This window comes from Pseudophryne corroboree, chromosome 2 (assembly GCF_028390025.1).
Source record: "Pseudophryne corroboree isolate aPseCor3 chromosome 2, aPseCor3.hap2, whole genome shotgun sequence".
NCBI classification, from domain to species: domain Eukaryota; kingdom Metazoa; phylum Chordata; class Amphibia; order Anura; family Myobatrachidae; genus Pseudophryne; species Pseudophryne corroboree.
The window spans coordinates 414,835,628-414,861,289 of record NC_086445.1 but is presented as its reverse complement, the minus strand read 5'-3'; the positions used below and the strand labels follow the sequence as shown (position 1 = coordinate 414,861,289).

The window sequence follows — 25,662 nt, the reverse complement described above, 5'->3', positions numbered from 1 at the left end:
CATTATTACTTTGGTTTGCCATTAGTTAGCAAAATATATTAAATATATATTTTGTTTTGTTTAAAAGGCATAATTATTAACACAAGTCAAACTAAAAGTTTACATGTCCATGTAAACTAGACATGTAGCTGAGACTTAGAATGCACGTATTAAACACAGGAGCTAAATACAGTCAAAATGTTGTGTTGTTTTTGCATCAGTCAATTAGCGTAACTTTTCTGTTACATTGCTTATTTGTTTATGACAATAAAAGGCTAAAAAGAAACAAGTGACAGTGTTGCCAGAAATATTTGCTGCTACATCTTATGCAAGTTGATTAATTAGCTAGCTAACTGCCCTGGACCCTGTATTGGTTTTGCTCACTAGGAGATTGATGGAGAATTGGAGAAGAAGAAAGAAGAACTGAATGCAGTACACAGACAAGCTGAACGTTTGTCTAAGGATGGGGCTGCCAAGGCGGTGGAGCCAACTCTGATCCATCTTAACAAACGCTGGCGAGAAATTGAGAGCAAATTTGCTCCATTCCGAAGACTGCACTATGCACAAATTGTGAGTTACAAATGCAAACCTCATTGTTTGCAACTAACTAGATTCTACTAATAATAAGCTAGGACTTTATGCACTAAGCCCATGAATACCCCTATATACAGTGCTCCAGCACAGTGCCTACTATTTTGTACTATTTTATTTAATTTAAACTTCCTTTCCACAAGTCACCTTGAAACACGGTCATTCATTTATACATGTTAATTTTTATTTGCTTCATTCATCTTATCATAACATGTCAAAGAATATAGCATGAAATATTTATCATTGTAAATCACAGAAATAAGAGTGTTATTATTCATTTCATGCAAATTTTATTTTATTATATATCAAAAAAGGGAGAAGGAAAAAACGTGTGTGTGTGCATATATATATATATATATATGTATATATATTTATTTACCCTCCTACAATATGCAGTACAATGGCCCTGATGCATGTTTGTAAGTAAAACAGAAAAAGCAAGTAACAAACCATGAGGAGCAAATAGATTTATATTGTTTGTGTGAAGGGTAAAAAGTGGCTGCTTCTACATGTTTCCCGCAAACATTACGCAGCTTTATTTTTACACTGCAATTTAGATTTCAGTTTGAACACACCTAACCCAAATCTAAATCTCTCTGCATATGTTACATCTGCCCCATCTGCAGTGCAACATGGTTTTACCCAGTTGCTTGCTTTTATTGCTTTACTTACAAACATGAATCAGTCCCCATGTGCAGTTGGTATCCAAACCTAAGGATAATTATTGCTAGCAAAAGTAAACTCAATTGTTTCTGTTTTGTAAATCATTGCTATTTTTATTTTTCTACTGCCTTCTGGTAGAAATAAAGCTGCTGTTAAAATACTTAGGCTAGAATTCAGTTAGCCATGGTAGATTACTGTGAGCTAATTGATCCCCCAGGACTACCCAATTAGTCCTGAAGCCAGGAGTTATCAGGGATTTTTTTGTCACCAGCGTCAGCAGCTAAAAAAAAATCTCTGATAACTAGCGGTTTATTGTGTGCCTCGACCTTGTTGACACGCTATTATGTGGACTTTTCACAAATTCTGTGTGCTAATTCCAATTAACACGCTACTTTAACAGGCATTAACAAGGCTGTTAGGTGAGAAAGGGAGTACAATTGAATAGCCTCGAGTGTTAAAGCCTGAAGCTACCTCTCTTTTTTACCCATGGTAATTTATCATGGGTAATTGAACTACGGCATTACCGGTCTACAGGATAGTTGAGCTCACTTGTACAAACTACTCTTAATCATTGCTTCTACAGACCCTGGCAGGCAATCAGCTGTGTTGTCCTTTTTATTGGTGCTTATTACAAACAGTAGACACTTTGTGCTACAGAAATACTGATGAGTTATAATGCTGTTTTCACTAGAGATGAGCGGGTTCGGTTTTACTCGGTTTTACTCGGTTCTGAAAACGGCATCTTATTGGCTCACGGGTGTCACGTGTTTTGGATAGCCAATAGAAAAAATCCGGATAAAACCGAACTGGCGTTAATTCTGGCGTTAAATCTGAACCCGCTCATCTCTAGTTTTCACACCTTTGGCAGCATAAAAAAATAATAATGATTTCCAAGCCATCTTAGCAATTGGAGTATATACATTTAAATAATATGACTGAATTTTCTTGAAACAGTCCATTGACTTTGCTACTTGCGAGGGTAAAGGTATGTGTAGTTAAGTAGGATAAGAGATTACTGGTAACTTGCTAACATGCGAACATTAAATTGTTCTTTATCAAATCCAGAAAAGGAATAGTGTATTATAGTATTAAATAAAGAGGCATGAGCTTTGGAGTAGGGGGTGTCCTTAGGGCAGTAGAGTAAGAGAACAGTTGAACAAAATGGAAGGTTAGGGGACAGGGCCTTTGAAAAACAGAAAACATGTTAAGGCAAATGTGCAAAACATAATTATAGAAATAATGTAAACAAGATGGAGGCTAATGTACATTGCCTTTTATATAGAATGTATTTTAGGATGTACAGTATGCAGGAAAATGTGACTACATTTTGTAATTTACTGTATATAGATTTAGCCTGAAAAGATTGTGCAGTTCTGAGACATACAACTCCTAAAGGTATAGTCACATTAATCTCAGACTTCAGATAAACTACAGATTGTATAGATTTCAGTTATGGATACATTTCAGTAGATTGCTCTGTATAGCTTTATATTTGCCGTTCTAGAAGTTCCAGTACGTTTTGCCAGCATATGTCTAGAATGCCACCGTTTTAAGACATAAGCTGTATATTAAACATTACTATATAAACTGTGATATAATAAGGAAACTTCTCTTTATCAAAACTTTGGAATTATCATATTAGTCCCAAATATTACATTTACCTTTCTCTTGGGAGGAAACATCTACCACAGTGAGATTGTCAGCTGCAAGGTCATAAGACAAAGTCACAAGTAGCATTGTAAAAATGTGAATAGAAATAACAGAAGGGGGTGTTGTTCAATCTCCAAAAACAATATAAAATGTCCCAGTATCTGTGCTAGATGCAATAAACTCAATAACAAGTGTCACGTTTAATATAGATCTCAAGATAGAGAATTTGGAAGCAGATCAAAAATAAAAATAAAAGTGACATTCTTAGATGCAAACTTTTATCTATTTGATGTGTAATATATTATTCTATATTTCGGATTTTATCAATTTATTTAAGAAACATACTTTTGTATACTAGCATCTTAGAGAGCAAAGCAACCAGCCTCATATCACTGCCAAGCTTGGCATTATGTACAAAGTAAAGAATATATATTACTTCCCTTAACACAACAAAGAAATCCCTTTATAGCTACTGTTAATTGCAACAATTAAAATACCCAATATCAATGATATTGTGTATTTATATTGTTGTAACGAATAAATTGGTTTTATAGTAATACTTGTTTGTCCTACAACACCTCTCTTTTATTTTCCTAGTTCCTTCATTCACTTCTTTTTTTTTTTTTGGGGGGGGGGGCTTAATTTATAACACAGTGCTACATGTTAACCACTTGCTTCTGATGCGACCATGCCTGCAAGTGCTTTATATGACCTGGTCGCAGAGGATGTGACCAGTCAGATAAACTGTCTTAGCAGTGGCAGGGAAGGAAAACGCCCATCCGCTGCTACTGTCAGAAGGACCAGAAGGTCGCTCTGCCTCCCTGCACCCTTCCCTCAGTGTTGTCATGCTGCTGATCATTGCTGATCGGTCAGCACGGCAGGATCCCCCAACACCAGTGGCTGCAGACAATAGCAGCCACTGGTAAGTGTAAATCATTGCTCCAAGCCACCCCCAGACCGCCCTGTGTACCTGACAGCTCTCGGGCTCTAAAAACTAAAGTCGCAATGGTCACAATGTCACCGATGTTCCGATTCTCACAATGTTCTCAATCGATGTTTGAAAAATGTAAAAAAAATCCTTTTTTAACTAAAATCATTTTTATAGGGTTAAATTCATGTTCTTCACCTAATTTGCTCATAAAAAAAAACAATTTCTGAGCAGATTTTTTGGGGAAAAATTGTCAGTTAAGTGGTTAAACTTACAATGCGTAGCAGCCAATCAGATTCTGTCAAAATGTTTTTATTATATTTTTTGGGGAGATGTTTTTGTTTGACATTCATTTGTTTTTCAAAAAAAACAGTGTCAGATTTTATTATAGTTTGGTGGACATTTGTGCCCAATGTGAAATGTTACTAATGAAGGCTTAGTACAGGTTAATATTCCTGTTAAGTATCCCGTTATTGACTTTTACATACTGTAACATGATTGACATGTGCCATCTTATTGGAACATAGTGCTGTACTTCATGAATCATATAAATTTAACTTGAGTTAAACAAGCCCCCAGGAGGCTTATCCTCTCAGAGCTTTAGGGCTTTAATAGTTTGCAGAAAATGGATCAATTGGAAAACTTAATACTGTATATTAAAGATTAGGCCAAACTCCATAAAAAATCTTAATTTTGTCTAAATAATGAGATTAAAAGTAATAACGACTCTCATAGCACATACAGTATCATCCCACTCCAATTGTAATGTAAGTTAGAAACTATTATATAACTTACACAGTCTGCACATAAGCACAATCTATTCAAAAACAGGAATATATTGTACCTATATTCCTTTTTTGTTTCTGATTATATCTGATGTGGAAAGAGACTTTTTGACTACCGGTATTATGGTAGAAGTAGAGATGAGTGGGTTCGGTTCCCCCGAGAACCATACCCCCCCGAACTTCATTTGCAAACCCGGCTTGGGACTTCCCACCAGACTCTGAAACCAGAACGAGGCAAAGCATCATCATCCAGCTGTCAGATTCTCATGGGTTTTGGATCCCATATAAACAGCCGCTCGTCGCCGCAATTTTCACTTTGGACTTGGAGAGTGAGGTAGACAGACCTCTGTCTTTTTCTGTGGGTGGTGGTGTTGGGTGGGGTTAGTGTGTGCTCTGTAGGGGTGCTGCTGCAGTCACTGTGGTGTATCTGTGCTGTGTTAGGGGTGCTGTCCTGGCTGTCACTGGTGTTTCATGTGCTGTTACAGCTGGGTGAGCAGCTGTACATGGGTGTTGCTGTCCTGGCTGTCAGTGTGTTGTACAGGGTGCAGGGGCACTGTCTTCCTGTGTGCTGGAAAATATAGGGGTGCTGCTGGCCCTGTATGTTGTAGAAATTCAGGGGTGCAGTTGTTAAAAATGAAAAGCACACTGCTCCTGTATGCTTTAAAATATAGGGGTGCAGCTGTTCAAATAACATTACACTGGCCCTGTATGCTATAAATATTCAGGGGTGCAGTTGTTAAAAATTGAAAGCACACTGCTCCTGTATGCTTTAAAACAGAGGGGTGCTGCTGGCCCTGTATGTTGTAAAAATTCAGAGGTGCAGTTGTTAAAAATTGAAAGCACACTGCTCCTGTATGCTGCAAACTATAGGGGTGCTGCTGTTTAAATAACAGTGCACTGGCCAAGTATGCTATTAAAATTCAGGGGTGCAGTTAAAAATTAAAAACACTGCTGTATGCTGTAAAATATAGGGGTGTTGCTGTTCAAATAACATTACACTGGTCCTGTATGCTATAAAAATTCAGGGGTGCAGTGAAAATCAATGTACATTGGCCTTGTCTTGTATGCTGTAATAATTCTAGGGTGCAGTGAAAAGCAATGTACACTGGCCCTGTCTTGTATGCTGTAATAATACTAGGGTGCAGTGAGAATCAATGTACACTAGCCCTGTCTTGTATACTGTAAAATGACAGGGGTGTTGTGAAAATACAGGGGTGCTGGCATTGTCTGCGGTTGTGATGTCTTTGCCTGATCTTCACAACACTGTATGGGAAGAGGAGGCTTCTACCATGGTTTGCGCGCCCCCCTGCAAGTGCTGGGAGGAGCACCGCCAGTCCGGTTGCTGATATTGAGAATGAGGATGTCACTGTAGAAATACACCAGGATGCGGAGAATATGGGTGTAGCTGGCGCTGCAGAGGAAGTTGATGATGAGGATTCTGATGGTGATGTGGTTTGTTTGAATAAGGCACCAGTGGAGAAAGTTGTTGGCTATGGGATGAAAAAGCCCATTGTCATGCTTGGGCAAAATATGAAAAAAGCCACCTCTTCGATGTGGAATTATTTCTCCACAAATCCGGACAACAGTTGTCAAGCCATCTGTTGCCTTTGTTAATCCATAATAAGTAGGGGTAAGGATGTTAACCACCTAGGAACATCTTCCCTTATACATCACCTGCAGCGCATTCATCATAAGTCCTTGTCAAGTTCAGAGGTTTTAGGTAATAGCGTAAGATTCCACTGACAACTAAATTATGTGGTTTGTTTGTTTGAATATTATTTCTCTGGGAGGATGAGGATGTAAACACTGAAGGGGGGGTCTGAGGATGAGGACGACATCTTGCCACTGTAGAGCCAGTTTGTGCAAGGAGAGATTAATTGCTTCTTTTTGGTGGGGGCCAAAATAAAGCAATTATTTCTCCCACAGTCGTGTTGATGAAATGATTGGTTTGTTAAAGTGTGCATGTCCTGTTTATACAACATAAGGGTGGGTGGCAGGGCCCAAGGACAATTCCATCTTGCACGTCTTTTCTTTACCACATTATTCCAGGAGTGCTGCCCTATACAGGGTGCTGCCCTTCTGCCCTGTCAGTCCAGGGGTGCTGCCTCACTGCTGTTTAAGTCCAGGGGAGCTGTTGTCTGCTGTGCTGTGTAATTCTCCAGGGGTGCTGTCTATGCTGTATAAGTCCAGGGGTGCTGCTGTACTTGATCCTAGGTTTAAATGAAAGCCTAGAGCAGATATGAAACATACTTCAACATCAGAAACAGATTTGTGAAAACTAGCCGCAAAGGTGAAAATGGAAATTGCCAAAGTGTTTTTAAATAAAGTGGGGAGAGACCACATTTGTGGCCAAAGTCAGTGTAACTCAGAAGAGACTGAATCATAATCCAGCGTAACTGCTGGAGAGGTAAAAGTGATATTTTCTGCTAGAGCATTAGAGAGAGGTTCTTCTCAATTATTTCATGTTGGGTACTCACTCAAATTAATGGCTCCAAATAGTCAACCTTAATTTTGATTTATTATTGATGTTCCCCATTTTGAGATTATTTATTTAAAAGATGCACATTTGTTATATGGGGATCTTCTTTTCCTAAGGGCTGCATAGGGTTATCGCAAGACCTCATAGTGTTAGAAGAACAGAGTGTCAGTGATCTTGCATTGCATCAGCTTTCCATCGCACTGCAGCATGAGATGGGCCAGGAGCTCCTGTGAGGCACAAACAGTTACTGAATAAGGCCCATTATGGAGTCTCATGGTGGCTTACAACCAGGAAGATGTCTGGCTTGCCAGGCCTAGGCATGCTGTGCGCACGGAGGTTAGCATTGCTTCCTCCCACAGTCCTACTTATAGTATGAAATTAGTTTGGACTGGAGAGTGGTAAGCTCCACTAGGGCAGGGGCTCAATAACAAAAAAATTGACTGCACAGTCGTGCTTAGTACTTTACTGAACCCACCTGAACTCCACTTGCCCCATCCGGGGCTGTTGTGGGTGCTCAGGAGGGGCTGGTAAAACATCTAAGGGGATGCTTTATTTAAAAATAAAAAATGAATAAAATAAACAAGACACACAGGTATGCTCACATATGTGTAACTAGGAGCTGTCAAAAACCAAAATAAGGCATCTGCCACAAAATCTGTAAATTAAAATGCAATAAAAAAATGGGAAAAAAAAGAAAGCAATGATATTTTCACAAAATAAGTCTCCAGACTCCATGGAGGGGAAAATATCCAATCTTGAGCCTATGGTATACACCAGTTTATTTGCACCCCAGCATTAAATCCGAGACTATCTTAACCCCTGAAAATGGGGTACAATTTTGTAGGCTTTAGCCCCTAGTTTTTCAGTTTGTCCAGTAATGTGGTAATTAATAATTATATATTTGCTTGGTTGAAGTCATTTCTGTTCCACACCAATATAGGAGTGGAGGTGAAAGCCTATGTGTTGTTCCTGATTGCATGTGCCTCTCTAATTTTTAATCACCTTCTTGACACTGTTTTTTTCCTCTTGCCTCTTATCATAATGTGAAAAGTCATCAAATATGGAGGTGGTATGTTTGTAGCTACCTATGATTCAGAGAACTTGGCAAGCTTTTTTCAGGGGGACCATCTGTCGCTGAAATTATGGATTTATTAAACTGTGTATGTCCTGTTTAAACAACATAAGAGTGAGTGGGAGGGCCCAAGACAATTCCATCTTGCACCTCTTTTTTTTCCATTATGTGCTCTTTGGGGCCTATTTTTTAAAACTGCCATCCTGTCTGCCACTGCAGTGCCACTCCTAGATGGGCCAGGTGTTTGTGCCACCCAATTGTGTCCCTTAGCTTAGTCATCCAGCTACCTTTTTGGCCTAAAACAATACTGTGAGGTGTTCACAATAGACTGGAAATGAGGGGAAATTAATGTTATTGAGGTTAATAATACCGTAGGATCAAAATGACCCCCAAATTCTGTGATTTTAGCTGTTTTTATGTTTTTTTTCAAAAATCATCCAGATCCAACACTAAAACCAAAACCAAAACCAAAACCTGAAAAGGTGATTTTGGCAAAACCAATCCAGATCTAAAACACGAGCGGGGATCCAGATCCAAAACCAAAACACAAAACCTGAAAAGTGTCCAGCGCACATCTCTAGGTAGAAGATACCCAAACAGTAGTCAAAATGCTAAAATCCACCTCATCCCTGACTATGATGGTCTGATTCCCCAATATAACAAAATATTCTTGAAGACAATGGCCCTGTTCTTCACAAACTTCTATTATAAAATTATAGTCTCTTTTGATGAGGGGCAACACTAGCAATATAGTCAACTATATATTTAATCTGCTAAGCAATTATTTTGTGAGAGCAACTACTCTGCAATGACAACACCGATTTGGTGGTTCAGGTGTCATGCGATAGGGTGTGTGATGTAGATCTAGTGCAATAAGGTTGCAAAATTTTGAGAAATGAGCAGGTTCTTGAGGAATAATAACATGTCAAAGTCATGCTTTTTTCCCATAGCAAAAGCATTGCAGTGAAGCCCTTGCCATTTTTTTCTACCCAATATTCATTTGATTGAATGAGTTATTTCTAAATACTGTATCCCAGAAGTTTACTGTATCCCCAAAATTTACACTTTCGGTATACAGTAATCTTTTGGGATACAGTAACATATCGGGATACAGTTACATTTTGGATACAGTAAACTGTCAGGATACAGTAAACTTGAGGTGAATGCATTGTAGAACAGACAATAAAAATGTTGATTTTGAGCAACATGGTTGACTAGTGATAACTAAACCTTCAAAAGTGCTCTGCTCTGTGTTCATTTTAGACTGATCAGCTACTGATATCAATTTACTTCCTTTAATTCTCTCTCCACTAATTTTGCCTAATTAATTAAACCCTTAGCTGCAAAAATATGCTTGTATGCAAATATTATGGTTATACGAGTTGGAAAAACTGAGCAGAAAACTGGACTTCACACAGAGACCTTCTTATTACAATATCTAATCTGTCCTCTCCTGTCTTTCTTAAAAATGAAAAAAAAATGATAGCATACTTTATTATATAATGGCATATCCCAGAAAAACCAGTCTTCAGTCTCTCAGATGCAGTGAGAGCTGGCTTGGGACAAAAGTTTCCTTTTAATTTATACCAGAAAAATATGAAATATCTAGAATTTACAATACTAAATAAGAACCAAAACATTTCCAAGCCAACTTTCCTTAACTGCGCTCTCTTATCAAACTGAGCCTAGAGGATTGAAGACATCACTCTATTTTCGTCGTAAGTTGTTTCACTCTTATTAAGATGAATTTTCTTCCCATATATTTATATTTATATTAGACACTAGCTATTCATATCCCAAAAACTTGCTACATTCCTATAACACCGCAAATCACGGTTTATTTAGGGAAGATATACCTGAGGGTTCAGCTTCATACATTAGAGAGATCGATGTGGAAAAGAGTATGCATTACTATTTGTACAGTATAGTCCATGAATTGAAAGAGTTCGGCCTTTAATTGAGGCTGAGATTCTTGGTGTCATCTCTGTCTCCTATCTCTTCTGACATTCTCTGACTTAAGTGGTGAAACTTGGGTCATCGACTGAACTGTAATTTCTCATGCACTCACACTGACACAGACAAAACAAGCTGTATAATGGATTCCATATTTTGGTCTCAGTTAATCTTCTTATAAACCATGGCTAGCAAAGGATATTTAATTTTATTATGACATAATGCTTCCTTTCCTTCTTCCACTGACTTTTTTTTTTTATAAAACCATACAAAAATTGATATCCATTTTTTACAACTAAGGAACTTTCTTGCTTCTATCAAAACATGTAATGTTGGGTGCTAACCACCTTTGAAGCCCTTTGTATCAAGAGGTCTTCCATCAAAGGCATGGCATCTTTATTTTACAAAAACTTAAAACAACTGGATTAGCAAAAAAAAAAAAATCCACATGAATGTGTCTGGGACAGGGACCTAATTGAAAGGAAGAAATAAGACAAAAAATTACCTTTTGTCCCATGTGAGAATAAACTACTTCAACATTTATTTCAGCATCCACTTGTCATCCTATTAAGGGGCCCAGCCCCCTGGGATTTGTACTTTAATGTATGCCTACCATTCTTTACTTGAATTTTTCATCATCTATGGTATGTCCAGCTGGTGTAACTTATGTGGACCCTTGTGAAATATAGGTTTGTTTTTACTTTTGGCAGGTTCACTTAAAGAAACAACTTTATAGTACAAATACAGTACGCTTTTTGATGTCTCATGAATGGGACATTATCTTGTAACACTAATATACATTATATTTTGCTTGTTAATTTGGAAAGAACTAAAGTACTGTCATTTCCAAAATGTATCATTTCTTTGCAATGGTTGCTCTTTGTCCTAGTTGTGGACTACTTAACAGAAACAAGTAATAAGGAAAACACAAAATCATAGAATTGTTGATTTATGCATTTTTTTATTTATATCAGTATCACGAAGGCTGGCACAGAGCCTTCAGTGTTTATGACTGGAGACGGCCCCTGGCTCCTGCCCGGAAATGTAGATTAGTATTAATCTAACATCTGCACAAGGCAATAGTCCAAGCCTGTCTACAGTAAACACTGCTGTCCTGGTTATGGCAGAGTCTGCTTTTGTTTGCTTTGGAGTCACATTCATTGTGACAATTAATCTCAACAATAAGTCACTGATCATAGGAGCAAAATAAGTATTTATCTAGTTGTAGCTCAGCACAACTCATAGCTCATCACCATTTCCAAAAATAGAAATTTACTTTGGGCATGGTACAGATTGAAAAACATATTTTAACTATACATTTATTTCACCCAATTCATCCCAGAAGACAGCTTGATATGGAATTATGTCATTACAGAATGAAACATATTTTACAGTGACTGCCTTCTAGTTTTCATACTGATGCTCATAACATTCCTTCCAATGACATTATCTTTGTGGAGTTTGTACATTTTCCCCATTCTTGCATGAGTTTCCTCTGGGTGCTCCATTTTCCTCCCACAATCTAAAAACATACTGGTAGGTTGATTGGATTCTGACATAAAATATTAACTTTAGTGTGTATAATGTAGGGAATTTAGACTGAAAGCTCTACTGAGGCAGGGACTGATGTGAATGACTACGTATTCTCTGTAAACTCCTGCAGAACATGTGTGCACTATACAAATAACTGGTAATAAATAACTAATACATACTGTAAACACCATCACTGGAAAAGGAAGAATGCACAGGTAAATATCTGACATTACATATGGCCTTTTATTGGATTCCTTGGTAATACAGAGCCGGATTAACAACAGGGCAGCCGGGGCGGACGTCCAGGGGCCCCCACACACTATAGCAGTATTTTTCAACCTCATTTCTAAGGCATAACAACAGCTCAGGTTTTAAGGTTATCTATGTTTTATCATAAATAGTAAATAAAAATATCTGAGGTACCAGTTTTGTCACATGTGCTCAAGTATGGCCTTCCTTAAATCCTGAACTCTAAGTGTAACTTGAGGATTGAGGCTGGGAAACACTGCACTAGAGGAGCCCCACACATATCTACATTACACGTGTGGAGGTCACTGTGCATATTTGAACAGGGGTTTCTGTGTGGCATAATGTGAACTGGCTCCACTGCATAGTGGTGTTGGGTATAATTTTTAAGAAAATTGCCAGGATGTCTTATTGTCAATTTTTTTTGTAGGGGCCCCACAAGTTAGGTGCCCTGGGGCCCCCACAAACCATAATCTACTGTATCCCTGTGGATAAAGATATCTCCATTACAAATGTGATCAATCACATACATAATCAATGAGCCCCAGAATGGTTTTAACACACTGACAAGTATTTCTAGCCACAAAAGTACATTTCTATTCATCACTGCCATTTTTTCATAAAAAGCCAGTCTTAGTGAAAACATAAAGGGGTCTTATGCAGTATATAATGTTATAATTGCATACATAAAATACATATAATGTTATGATCGCATGCATAATAGGCTTGTCTGTTGTATAGTAGTAACCAGAATATAACAGTAAATAATACTAATGCCGAATTCTCCTTCAAGAAAAATACTAGTTTAGCCAAGTCAGCTTGCATTTTAGTGCTTATTTGTCCAATCTCTGCTTATTGATTCAGTAGCAAACATATTGAAAATTCATTACAAAACTAATTAAAGGATATATTAAGAATCTGTAACTTGTCAGTTTAAAAATAGCAGTAATACAACAAATTATATCAAGACAAGCAGTCTCATTGATGAAGCTGTGATAACCCGCAACAGATCATTTGCAATGCTGTCTTGTGGTTCAATTGACTTTTGAGGTGGGATGCCATACACCTGTGATCCACAGCGCTGCAACCTTTTCCATCTTCTGATGGAATGAGCTGGGTTGATCAGGCTTCACATTGCACCTACTCTACATGAAGGGAAAATAAAGATTTTGTTTTGCTGCACAATGTTGGGAGACCATTTTCAGCAGTATATAAATGTTATAGAGATCATACAGAGCAAAAGAAAAAGCAAAATGTTTTTCTTCTTCTCTTTCGACTTACTGTATAATTGTATAAGGGTGCTTTTTTTTAACCTTTTAGGTTTTATGTGTAATCACTTTTACAGGTACATTTCAATAAAAAATACAAACATGAGGTTCACTCAAACAGTATATATAAAACAAAAAGTGGAAAAGTGGAAGTAAATAAAATAGGTGCTTCTTAGTTACTAGTAGACAAGACAGATTTACCCTTTCCACCATACTTATTTCCACTGGCTGCAAAGGAAAGTGGAATTGCAAACGACGTGTTATTGTAAAATGTCAACAAATAAATGGACTATTTGTAAACACAGTTTTAAACACAATAAAATCTAAAGATAATTCAAAGATAATAGGATAAAACACAAATTAAAATGTAGTTGCACGTGCATTTTATATATTGCTTTTCAAGATCATTGATATATAAATCTAGAGAATGAGAGAAAATGAAATGTTCCAAGTAAAATAATAATAATAAAATGTTATTTTGTAGTCAATAATGAAAAAAAGGGAAATTTCTAAGGGGACATTTGGGGAATATAGACCTATACCTTAAAATAATGGGCAGCCAGCAAAATATGAGTGTGGTACTATGATATCCCTTTTAATACTAAAATAATGTACATAGAGATCATAACACTGAAAAAAATTTCTTCACATAAATAACAGTAAATTGAAACTGTTGCATTTTTGTTGGTGTTGTTAGTATTGTCATCAGCCAAAACAACTTGTATAGTGGGCTTAGTCCTTCTAGTAAATGCAACTGCTGCTTTGACACACACATAGGTAGATAGATAGATAGATAGATAGATAGATAGACTTCTATTGTATATTGACCTTGGTGAATTACTTTGTAATGGCATTAAATGATGAGGTTTGTATGATAGTTTAATAATGGTTCATATTTTACTTTGACTTATATGTTTGAAAGAAATAGGATGAAAATATACACATAGATGTGATGAACAAAGGGTCCTGTGAGCCCTCAATGGAATCCTATAACATTTGTGCCATTTTGTTATTGTTTACTATCTATCCATCCTATTAAACTGTTTCCATGGCAAATATATCCAGTGGGGGTATGCATTGTTTCTCCTTCAGGGGACTTAACAACCAATCAGGAAATGGCTGTCAAGAATAAAAAAGGGAAAAGCTGGTATAGTACAGCAATAAATGGATTGACACAATATACCACGGAGCACATTTCTGTAACCCGATATATAGATACTATACCAAAATCATAAACACAATACAAGGTGCGCAAAATACAGCAATGTCTTGCAAAGTACTGCAAGTAAAATAAATTTGAACACACATTACAGTCAAATGCTATAGTTGTTCTAGAACATGGGAGCTCACAATCTAATGAGATATAGAGAACAAGAAAGAGCCAAGATGTAGACTGTATAGGGCATAGTTTATTGAATGTGTAGTTTTGAAAAACTGTTTATAAACCTACAGATTTTTATAGAGGCTTCCAAATAGTTGTGAGTACATATGTTTTAATTTTAGGTACATACTATAACTATTTGAACAATGTGTGACAAAAATAAGAATCACCGGGTAAAAGTTGCACACTGCATGTTTATTTTCCACAGCTTTTCCACATGTAGGCAATTCACAACTGAACATTAGCAGTTACCAACAAGTCGCAGGTTGCAGAATAGTTTACAGAAGTTCTTAGCAAACAGAGTGTAAATTTTCCAGAGACCATTGATCCAGGATTCCTAACAGTAGCCACTCTTCCTGGCCTATCGCCTGAATGACTAATTCATCATCAGGAGCCCAGTCTCTTGTGTCTGAAACCATTTTAAGAGCAAGCTACAGGTGTCTGCAATAATGCTTGCTGTTGCTCAGTCATGATCAAACTGAATACCTGGACTGGATTCCACACCCTGCTGTTCCACATCCATGTCAGATATATTTATACTGTCCTTGTGACACTCCTTACCCCTTAGTTTCAGCCAACCTGGAGAAGCTACCATTTCTTCAGGCAACAATTTAGTTTGCCCACCATTATTCCTGTTATGCATCTGGGAAGACACCTCTTCTCTCCTTCCTGCCAGAGCAACTCCTTCTTATCCTCTTCCCCATCCACTAGCTTCACCATAGGGTTGTCTGGAGGATCAGGAGTTATACATTTCCTGGCGAGAGCATCTGCATTAAGATGGAGATTCCCAAGGTGATGTTGCACCTCAAATTTGAATGACTGAATCAAATTTGAAAACCAGAGGGTCAAACGAGCATTCACCTCTTAGTTTGTGTGCATCCACAGTAGGGGTGCATGATCTGTAACTAGCCAGTACTCTCTCCCTAACAAGTAATACCGTGGGGACTCTACTGCTCAGTTAGCTGCCAAGCAATCTTGTTCTACCATGGAGTAATTGTGATCCCTGGATAACAATTTCTGTTGTAAATATAAGATGGTCTTTTCTTCACCATCTACCACTTGGGACAAGACTGCACCCAACCCTGTTACAGAAGCATCAGATCAGTCCGCAACCCAAACTGTTTCCGATAGTCTAGTGGCTGCAAAACAGGTTCTGTACACAAAGTCAAACTTAAATCTCGCAAATCCGCTTCAGGCGGTCGAGAACAGGTAATTTTATCAGGCAAGATTTCTTTAAACATTCAGTCAGTGGGGCTGCTCTGGTTGCATAATCAAGTATAAACCTGCAATAGTAACCCACTAGACTAAGAAATGTCCTGAGTTGAGACTTCCAGTCCAGTCTAGCCCATGTTGCCACTGCTTCTACCTTATTGTGTTAGTGCTTAATTTGGCCCCTTCCTACGACATACAGTACTTTGCCTCTACCGTTCCTATTGCACACTTTTCCGGGTTAGACGTAAACCCATGTGCTCGTAGAGATTGTAAAACTGCCTCTACTTTCAGAAGGTGAGTTTTCAAGGTAAGCCGCTGCATACTTCTGATGAGGCCAAAGCAATTTGTTCATAGCTTTCTGGAAGGTTGCAGGGGTTTGATGTAAACCAAAAGGCAGCACTTCATATTGGAACAATCCTTCTGGGGTAGAGCAGGCTGTTTTTGCTTTGGCAGCATCGGTTAAGGGTATCTGCCAGTACCCTTTTGTCAAGTAAAGAGTAGTTAAGTAAGGCTTTTTGCAAAGTTATCTACCAGTTTGTCAAACCAAGGCATAGGGTAGGTATCAACCTTATTCAGTTTCCTAAAGTCACTGCAGAATCTTAGGGGCTTATTTATTACATTATTTTTTAGTAAAATATTGTGAAAAAGGGTATTTTCACACCCTTTTCACATTATTTTAGTATCACCTGAATGTATTAAAGGGCATTTGGAGCAGTTTTCATGGAAAACTGCTCCAAACCCTTTAATTCACTTTTTTTTTAGTAAGCCACATCGCATTCCCCATACTTATAATGGGAAATGCGATCTGACCAGATTTACTAAAGAAAAAATGTGAAAAAATACCGCAGTGTGCCCTGTGATAATCTCGCCAGCTCAGGCTGGCAAGTTCACAGGGCAGCACTGCGATAAGCACCCTCTTGCCCAGCTTTCTCTTCACCTGGCAGAGTAAGCTGAGTGGGGACCTGGCTTCAGTGATCAGCTCTGTGTGTCCGATGGACACACAAGCTGATCACAGTGTAAAAATAAAAAAAAGTAAAATAAAAACCCAAAACATTCTCACCTGTCCAGGGATCCGGTGTCCGCTGCTCCGGTGAGCGCTGCCGGGTGCTGGGTCCCCCATATGCTGCAATGTGATCCTGGTGCAGTAAAGTGATGCTGCAAAGCGGCAGCACACATTACAACACCGGGGGTCACAGCGCAGGAGAAGGACCTGGCACCTGGCAGCCACCTGAAGCAGTGCGGACTGGCTCCCAGGATAGGTGAGTATATTATCCTGCTGGAGGGGTCCACGGCATGCAGGGGTAGTCACAACAGGGGAAGTTGACCAGGCGGCGATTTCTGCGGGGGTGGCGCATGCGCAGCAGGATATTGGGTTTTTTTAATGAAAAATACCCTGATGATGTTGCAAAGAGGCATCGCAGGGACATAGCTTGACCGCAAGGTCTGTACCTGCATGCAATAATTGTAACATCCCTGCGATGAAATCAAGTATCGCAGTGCGAGTTTGGGCGATTTTATCACCTGTCATCCGCATCCTGGTGGTGATAAATAGGCCCCTTAGAGCTCCCGAAGGCTTGGGTACCAGCACGATCAGGTTGATCCACTCACTATTTTACTCTTCTATAACACCTAGCTGCAGCATCTCCTCTACCTCTTGTTTAGCCTCAGGAATATGATACGGCCTTTATTTTATCACAACGCCAGTTGATTTAATAATATGATGCTGTATTACCTGGGGTTTCCCCAGCATAGCAGAAAAACATCCTGGTTCTGTACTACTAGGTCTATAACTTCCTACTTTTGGCTGGGACTTTGGTGGTCATTCCGAGTTGATCGCAGCCAGCAACTTTTAGTTGCTGCTGCGATCAATAGTCCACGCCTATGGTGAAGTGTATTTTATGTATTTTAGCTTAGCAGGGCTGCGATCGCTTGTGCAGCCCTGCTAAGCTAAAAAAAATGCAAGCAGAAGTATACTAGGGATGGACATACTTACCCTGTGCGATGGATCCAGTGATGATGGGCTCGGCTTTGACATCACACCTCTACCCTCCGTTGTCCTGGACATGCCTGCGTTTTACTCACCACTCCCCGAAAACGCTCTACAACATCCGGATCCGCCCATCCATGCCTCCTTCCTTTCAATCTTCTTAGCGTTTGCGCTGCGACCGCTTCCGTCGGTAGCCGCGACATAACCCGGTGATCCCTGTCACCGGGCAACGTCATGCATGCGCACAGCATGCGCCACGCATGCGCATTCCGCACATGTTTGCACCGCAGTGAAAAAAACGCTGCTTGCAAACAGGTAGACATGACCCCCTTAATGAGGCTTGAATAGGAACCTTACAATCGAAAGGTTTTATGGCCAGTAGAGAAGGTTGGCTGGTACTTCCCTTCCAGGGTTTTAATAAATTAACATGGTAAATTTGTACTTGTTTCCTTCTATCTTCTTTATAAATAACAGGCCCTATTTCCACTAAGATCACGACCCTGTCAATAAGCATACAGCTTACTTTCAGGGGTGGGAACCAAAGCCTTGTCCCCTGGCTTGAAAAAGCTTACTTTCAGGGGTGGGAACCAAACACTTGTCCCCTGGCTTGAAAAAGTGGTTCACTGCTGTAACAACATAATTGCGCTTTTGACGTTGCTGAGCCAAATTCATTTGTTGCTTTACAAGTGGCTCAATTTGTCTTAAGCGGCCATACAGTTGAGACACAAATTGAACTGTATTAGGATCTTGGAATGGTTGTTGGTTCCACCCTTCCTTTAAGAGATCTAGAATTTCTCTAGGTTGCCTACCATAAAGGAACTCAAAGGGGTTAAACCTTGTAGATGACTGGAGTACCTATTGAATTGCAAACATTAGATAAGCAAGAGCTGGTCCCAATCTCTCTTATCCTGGAATATTGCTTGCCTTATCATCTGCTTAAGTGTTTGGTTAAAGCGTTCCTCTAGTCCACCTGTTTGTGGATGATACACTGGGGTGTTACTTCTCTTAACCCCCAACAGATAGCACAGATCTTTCAATAACTAAGACATAAAAGGTGCACAAAAATGCTTCTATATCATCTGATAGTGTAATTTTCTGCACTACCTCTTGCTCCTGTCCATCTTTCCTTATTTCCACCAGCTCCTCATGCATCAACTGGAGCTGGGTTTTGCTTGCCCTGTATTAAGGTTTGCTGACCATTAGCCATATCAGCAAACCTTTACCAAACTCCCTACATTTTACACAGTGATTCAGCTTTATGAACAAACTTAGCATGCTTTACCAAATCTTTCTGGCAAGCCAGTTTAAACAGCCAAGTGAAAAATAACAGTTATCTTTGTGTGTGCTTCACTTCTACTGACCACACTGCCATAAGTAAACACACCATATAGCCTTTCTTGGTCTCTAATTTACATATACCATCATAAACTGTGAACAATTGCTGTTTAATGGCCGGCAAGCCCGGCTCATTTACCCAGCTGTGGTCAGTGTGGCTCAGTCTCACCAAGTCACAGTACAGCAGGTAGCAGTGACATGCAGTAAGGTAAGGCAGAGCCTTTCCTGTCATACTAACTTTATACTCCAGAGTTCTGACTATATAAAGTATATGAAAAATATAAAGAATATATTAGAAATATCTTCTTTGTATTATTTTAATCCTTTTTAAAGTCAAAACTCTGGAGCAAAAAGTCTATGGCAGGTTAAGCAGTGCCTCCCCTGCCTATCTTATCTACATATCGCTCATTAAAACTCACCAAATTTTTAGCAGTTTATTCTGCTGCACCTGTATATAATGCCAACATGAATCCTTTGACTTATATATTGTGTGTAAATCTGGTTCTGGTACAAGCCAGTTCCTCCTAAGCCGTTTACCTCACCGTATGTCCTTGGCGGGTAGCATCCTTCAACACTTTTGGCTGCCACTGTGGATAGAGCCAGTCACCTTCCAAAACTCTTTGCTGCATAGCAACAACCAGCAAAAAGTGTCCTTGTTTCATCGCCATATGTGACAAGGATCACAATGCAGGTTTATTTTCAACAGCTTTTCTGCAGGTAGGCAATTGGCAAATAAACATTAGCATTTACCAGCTAGTCACAGGTTACAGAATAGTTTACAGCAGTTCTTAGCATAAAGAGTGTAAATTTCCAAGAGACCATTGATCTAGGACTCTTAACAGTAGCCACATCCGCTGACCTATAACCTGGGTGACTTGTTCACCGTCAGGAGCCCTGTCTCTTGTGCCTGAAACCATTTAAATAGCAAGCTACAGGTGTCTGCAATAATGCTTGCTGTTGTTCATACTTGATCAAACTGAATACATGGACTGGATTCCACATCTACAGTATGTCAGGTATGTTAATGCTGCACCTGTGACAAATGTCATGTAATTAGTGTACATAATGACATTTTATAAAGTAGGACTTGTTTGTCTCCCAATATGGCTTAGATCTTGGGTATTTTGTTTATTTGCATTCAACTTTCATTTCTTTACATAGTGAAAGAACTAATTACTAGAGAGAATAACTCACCCATTCCTATGCTGAAATGAATACAATTTGGTTTCTCAATTTGTGCACAAATGAAAGAATACCACAGGGATCTGTAGCTAGAGACTTTGCATATTAGTATCTTGAAAGTTATTTGACTCTCTAAATAGATACTTCCTCATCAAGTATTCATGGAAGGGGTATTCTGAATACAATGTGGAAAGTGATTGGAAGCTCTTCATAGGCTTCCAAACTTCATGAACTTTTAGAAAAAAAAAAAGATTGAGCACATATGCAGTAAACCATAGCAACCAGAATGTAGATATAATTTGTCTGGCGATAGTAGATGCTACAAAATGTTATATGACTGCTTGCCATTGTTTATACATCAGTAAATAATCATTTAGCTATATCTGTTGGTGTGAGATATTGTGAATGGCATAGTTATTAATGAGCTGTTTCTATACCTTTCCTTCTCAGTTGCATGTAATCAGTTTGTTTTTGTGATCCCGATAAATAATTCAGCTTATTGATTGTAGAAAGCATGATTATTCTCAATGCTGCTCTCCTGCCAGCATCTCCAAAATGAGGTAAAGAAACTATTCTTAAACTGTGTGTACTACTTGATAGCATTTCCTCTACCTCGAGGGAATGCCAGTGCGTAGTTGTCAGTGTGGTGGAATAAATCCATGAGTGTTTTGCTGCAAAAGAGATGCATCAAAGTGCATCATGTTTGGTATTGTCTTGGGGCCTAGTCCATGTTTGTTCACAATGGCCAATGTTAACACAACTGAGCGATTTTCAGTAGACTGTGCATGTGCTGTGATTGTACTGTGCATGCATCAAAGGTGCTGATACAATCTCAATCTCAATGAAGATTTCATGGAGAAGAGATTGACATGAAGGGCTGAATATAATGGTTTGCGAGACGACCAGAGCTCTGAGACTCTGGCCGAACTTGTATGTTTTTTTTAAAGCATTAAACATTTACAAGGCAAAACCTGGTTGGTTTTGCCTTGTAAACATTTTCTGCTTTAAAAAAATGTACAAGTTCAGCCAGAGTCTCTGAGCTCCGGCTGTCTCGCAAGCCATTACATCTGGCCCAAAGTCTGCATTTGGAGGTGTTAACAGGGAGTGGTTGGACAAACACAAGCGTGTCTTGGCCATTTTCAGGGCATGTACCTGCCATCAGCTCAAAGCTTGCACGGACAAAAACATGATGCCTACATTGCTACTGCTATGTCCAGTCTGCATAGTCATAGACTTACCCTTAACCTCGATGTTCCTCATTTTTAAGTATAGGGTGCAAATTTGTACACAATTTTAAATGAGTTTGTGATGGCTCCGTTGGGCATCTCTTTTTATTTCGGGGAGGCAGCCTCACTTGCTAACATTAACAGTTCCATAGCCTAAAGAATCACAATTGCAATTGCATTTGCATACAAACATGAGTTAGGCCCATAAATGTGCTACAGGTTGAGTATCCCATATCCAAATAATCCGAAATACGGATTGATTTGATTGAGAGTGAGTTAATTAAACCTTTGTTTTCTAATGGCTCAATGTACACAAACTTTGTTTAATACACAAAGTTATTAAAAATATTGCATTAAATGACCTTCAGGCTGTGTGTGTATAAGGTGTATATAAAACATAAATGCACTCTGTGATTAGACTTAGGTCCCATCACTATGGTATCTCATTATATTATGCAATTATTCCAAAATACAGAAAAAATTGATATCCAAAATACTTCTGGTCCCAAGCGTTTTGGATAAGGGATACTCAACCTGTACTATACCTATCATGGCAAGATTTGATTATAATGCAATTTTTTTTTCTTTGCATTATGAATATTTTTTAAATAAATAATATTTTGTATTGAGTTAATGTTTCTCAGGGGGTGCCTATTTTTTAACACATTTATTGTATAAACATCTTGTATGCTAATGATGAGGATGTCATACATATCATTGAGTAAAACCCAATATAATTGAATTAAAATATATAGCAGTTTATTTTGTACAGTAAAATGTAATATAATATATTACAGCTTCTTATAGTATATAAAATTGCCCTAATACAGGCAAACTTTAGAGAGTTAGCTTCTTGTTTCAATGTATTCTCAAACAATATATCACCCAACATGTTTTGTCAACACATACTTCATCAGAGGTGTTCAATATCATTAAGGGGCTTCAAAAGTTTCATAATTCCTTTATTGGTGTCACCTTTTGGTTGGCCTGTTATTCCAGGCTTGATACATGTTAATTTTAGATTGGGTGGTCTCTATATCTGTACCCAGTCCAGGTAAAGGGCCTGTATGCAGTCCTAATTGCTGTCTTCCTTTAGCAATGGCCTATTTTATCCCTGTAGTTTATGAGTCCCAATTTGTAATAACAGGAAGGAAGTAGGTCCTGTACACGTCCTCACTTTTCCTTCTTAGTATGATTATCTCTCTTAGTGCAGCCCTGGAGTCAGATAGGCAACATTGTTCATCTCCGGCACCATCAGCCGGCTGCGCGACCATGGGGTTGTGCAAGCATATTGCCACAAGCCCTACCAAGAGTCCAGGAAATTTCCTTTGACTGAGATCTTAGCCTCCTCTCTCCCCCACAACAGTGGCAACATGCCTCCTATTCGAGAAACAAAGACCATCACCACCTCCTCTCTGCCTTCAAAAGACATTAGACCGTCAATCGCTGACAATGTGATTGCGTAGTGCAACCAAACATCCTAATCTGAATCAGGCCCATTGTGAACATGCTGACAATCTGCAGATGCCGATGTCCAACTGCTGATATTGTGGGGCTGACAAGTCGACATGTAAATGTAGACATTATGGGTCGGATTCAAATGTTATCGTGGGTGCCAGCACCCACGAGCAATCTCCGGTAGCTATTTAAATGTTGCTGCAGACAGGTGCGAAAAGTTCATTTCAGCTTGCTACCCCTGTAGATGGTGAGCTGAAATGCACATAAAGATACCCGTTTAGGTGCCCAAATGGTTCTTTTCACACTTGCACCTATTAGTTTAGTCAGGTTTAGGTGCTTTGTGCTCCTAACCCGGTCTCTAATGGGTGGGATCAGCTCCATAAGTAGGGGCAATTGAATATTGCCATGTGATCTCCCGTCACTTTAGATAGGTGATCGGGCACAATAAAACAATTGAATTCCCTCCTATGACTGCATCCCACTAAGACTTCTGGCAGGCCCAGGTGCTGTGGGGGCATGTGACCATGGGAGGGTGCGCAACTACCAAAATCTCTTAAATGTACTTTATATGTTGCAGCCTGCTGCAAATCTATAGGGACATGGCCACAGCACAGCAGAGGTGCAGATATGCCTCCCACCAATCCTGAACACTGGGAGATCTGAGTCCAGGTATTCGCCCTCACTCTCGGTACCAGTGTATATGAATGAATACTGGGATGAACTTATGAACAACTAAAATACATTGACTATATTTTTAAGTAACATTTATGATGTTTCATTAAGAAAATGTGATTATTATCAATACAATATCTTAATATATTTAAGTTTTAGACTGTTTTCCGAGATGAAGACATATTTTAGTAGAAAATTAATGTTGTTACACACAGGGTGGATTAAGAGAGGAGAGGTCTCATGTGCTTTGTGCCAGAGTCTACTGTGCATATGTAGGTCTCCACCTTGTTCCTGGTGAACATCCCTTTGCGCATGCGCACACCACTGGGAAAATGCCAGTCGTGCCATTTTCCCAGTGATTTCTGACTGCAGCACTGCGGGACTCCAAAGGATTTAAGTGTAATTATATGGGTTCAGATATGCCAATGGGAGCTGTTAATTGTGTATTTATACTTTTTGTTTGGTAGACAGTTTACACAAACTTTAGCAGCAGCAATAAATGTTCAAAATTTAATTTTTTTGTTTGGTACTTATTAGCACCAATTGTTATTTTTCCTTGTTAGCATATCCCAATGTCAATATGTGGCACCAGGATACTGTTCTCCGAGAATGGGGTGTAGTTATTATGTTGACAGTCACAGTTATAAGGTCGACACCATGACATTGATATCATAATGTTGATATGATTAAAATGTTATGTGTTAGGGTCAGGCATAAAATTTGGTGTCAGAATTAAGTACCTGGGAAAGGAGGATCCTGGACTGCACACCTTAATTACGCATATAGTAAGAGTTTATATCCTGCTGAGACTTGTAGTTACACAAAGATAAAATATAGTGCTGATACCATCCCACCACCCAGCGTCTAGGTGACCTCATCTCTGGTGGGTCACTTATACTAAGTTTAAGTCACTAACTGTTGTCTCTGCAAGTTACATCCTGGGAATATCAGAGGAGACTTTCACAGTTTCAAAAGACTCCTCCAAAGAATCTGACACTGTTCATGTCCACAGTGTCAGATTCCAAAGTTGGACAAAGGCTGCAGGAGGAGTGATGTAAACCTACATAGTCAAACTCTGAAATGCTTTACTTTGCTTTCATGTAAGACTCAAATGCAGCCAATAGGAATAGAGGACTTGAAGTGTTGCTATTGCAAATAAAGTGAAAACTGAAAGGAAACAAATAACTAAGTCACTACTATGGTGCATAAAAATAACTAGGGCACTACTATTGGGAATTACATTAACTAGGGCACTACTACGGGGCATAACATTAACTAGAGCATTACTGTTGGGCATAATATTAACTAGGGCACTACTATGGGGCCTGACATTAACTAGGGCACTATTATGGGGCATAACATTAACTAGAGCACTACTGTTGGGCATAATATTAACTAGGGCACTACAATGGGGCATTAAAATAACTAGGGTAATACTAAGGGGCATAACAATAACTAGAGCATTACTATGTGGCATAACATTAACAAGGGCCTTACTCTAGGGCATAAAATAACTAAGGCACTACTATGGGACATAAATTGTACAAATGCTGCGGAGAGGTATCTCCTAGAAGCAATGGAGCTGTGGCCCCTTCATCATGCTGCTATGGGGCTTGATTTGCTCTAATGTTCTGCTGACATCTTCATCTGTGACCAGTAACATTGCCAAATGAATGGATTCAGTTAAACTACATGAGATTATAATAATAAAACATAAAAAACTATGAGATTTTAAATACATTTTCTATTTTCCATAATATATAATCCAGATGTTACTTAAATGATCTAAGGCATTCCTTGTCTGTGTGAGAAGTAGCACAACGCTGTTTGTGCATATGAAATCTAATGTACAGTAAGAGCAGTTTAATTTTATAAGGAAGGAGTGCAGGTGGGAAGCAGGGTAAGAATTGCTGACATGTAACTTGAGAATAAACAGTTTTGTGTGATTAGTGCGCAAATTATAGTAAAAACTTATGTTGTGTTATTGGAAAACACTCACGCACACAGGCAAACATTTCTCTTCCTGACTGAAATAAATGACCAGCGATATCTTTTATAAGAT

General features: G+C 38.9%; 1 protein-coding gene across 12 annotated transcripts in view; it reads left to right on the top strand.

Moving 5' to 3' along the window:
* Nucleotides 1-25,662, top strand: part of DMD (dystrophin) — a 3,641,189-nt gene that overhangs the window by 1,587,189 nt on the left and 2,028,338 nt on the right. For all 12 annotated transcript variants that reach the window (XR_010221499.1, XM_063953479.1, XM_063953476.1 and 9 more), the window contains one exon: nt 367-549. Coding sequence is in view for 11 of the 12 variants with exons in the window: in XM_063953479.1 (XP_063809549.1) it covers nt 367-549 (183 nt within the window). In the remaining variant the exon portion in view is untranslated. The remainder of the gene's footprint in view (nt 1-366; nt 550-25,662) is intronic.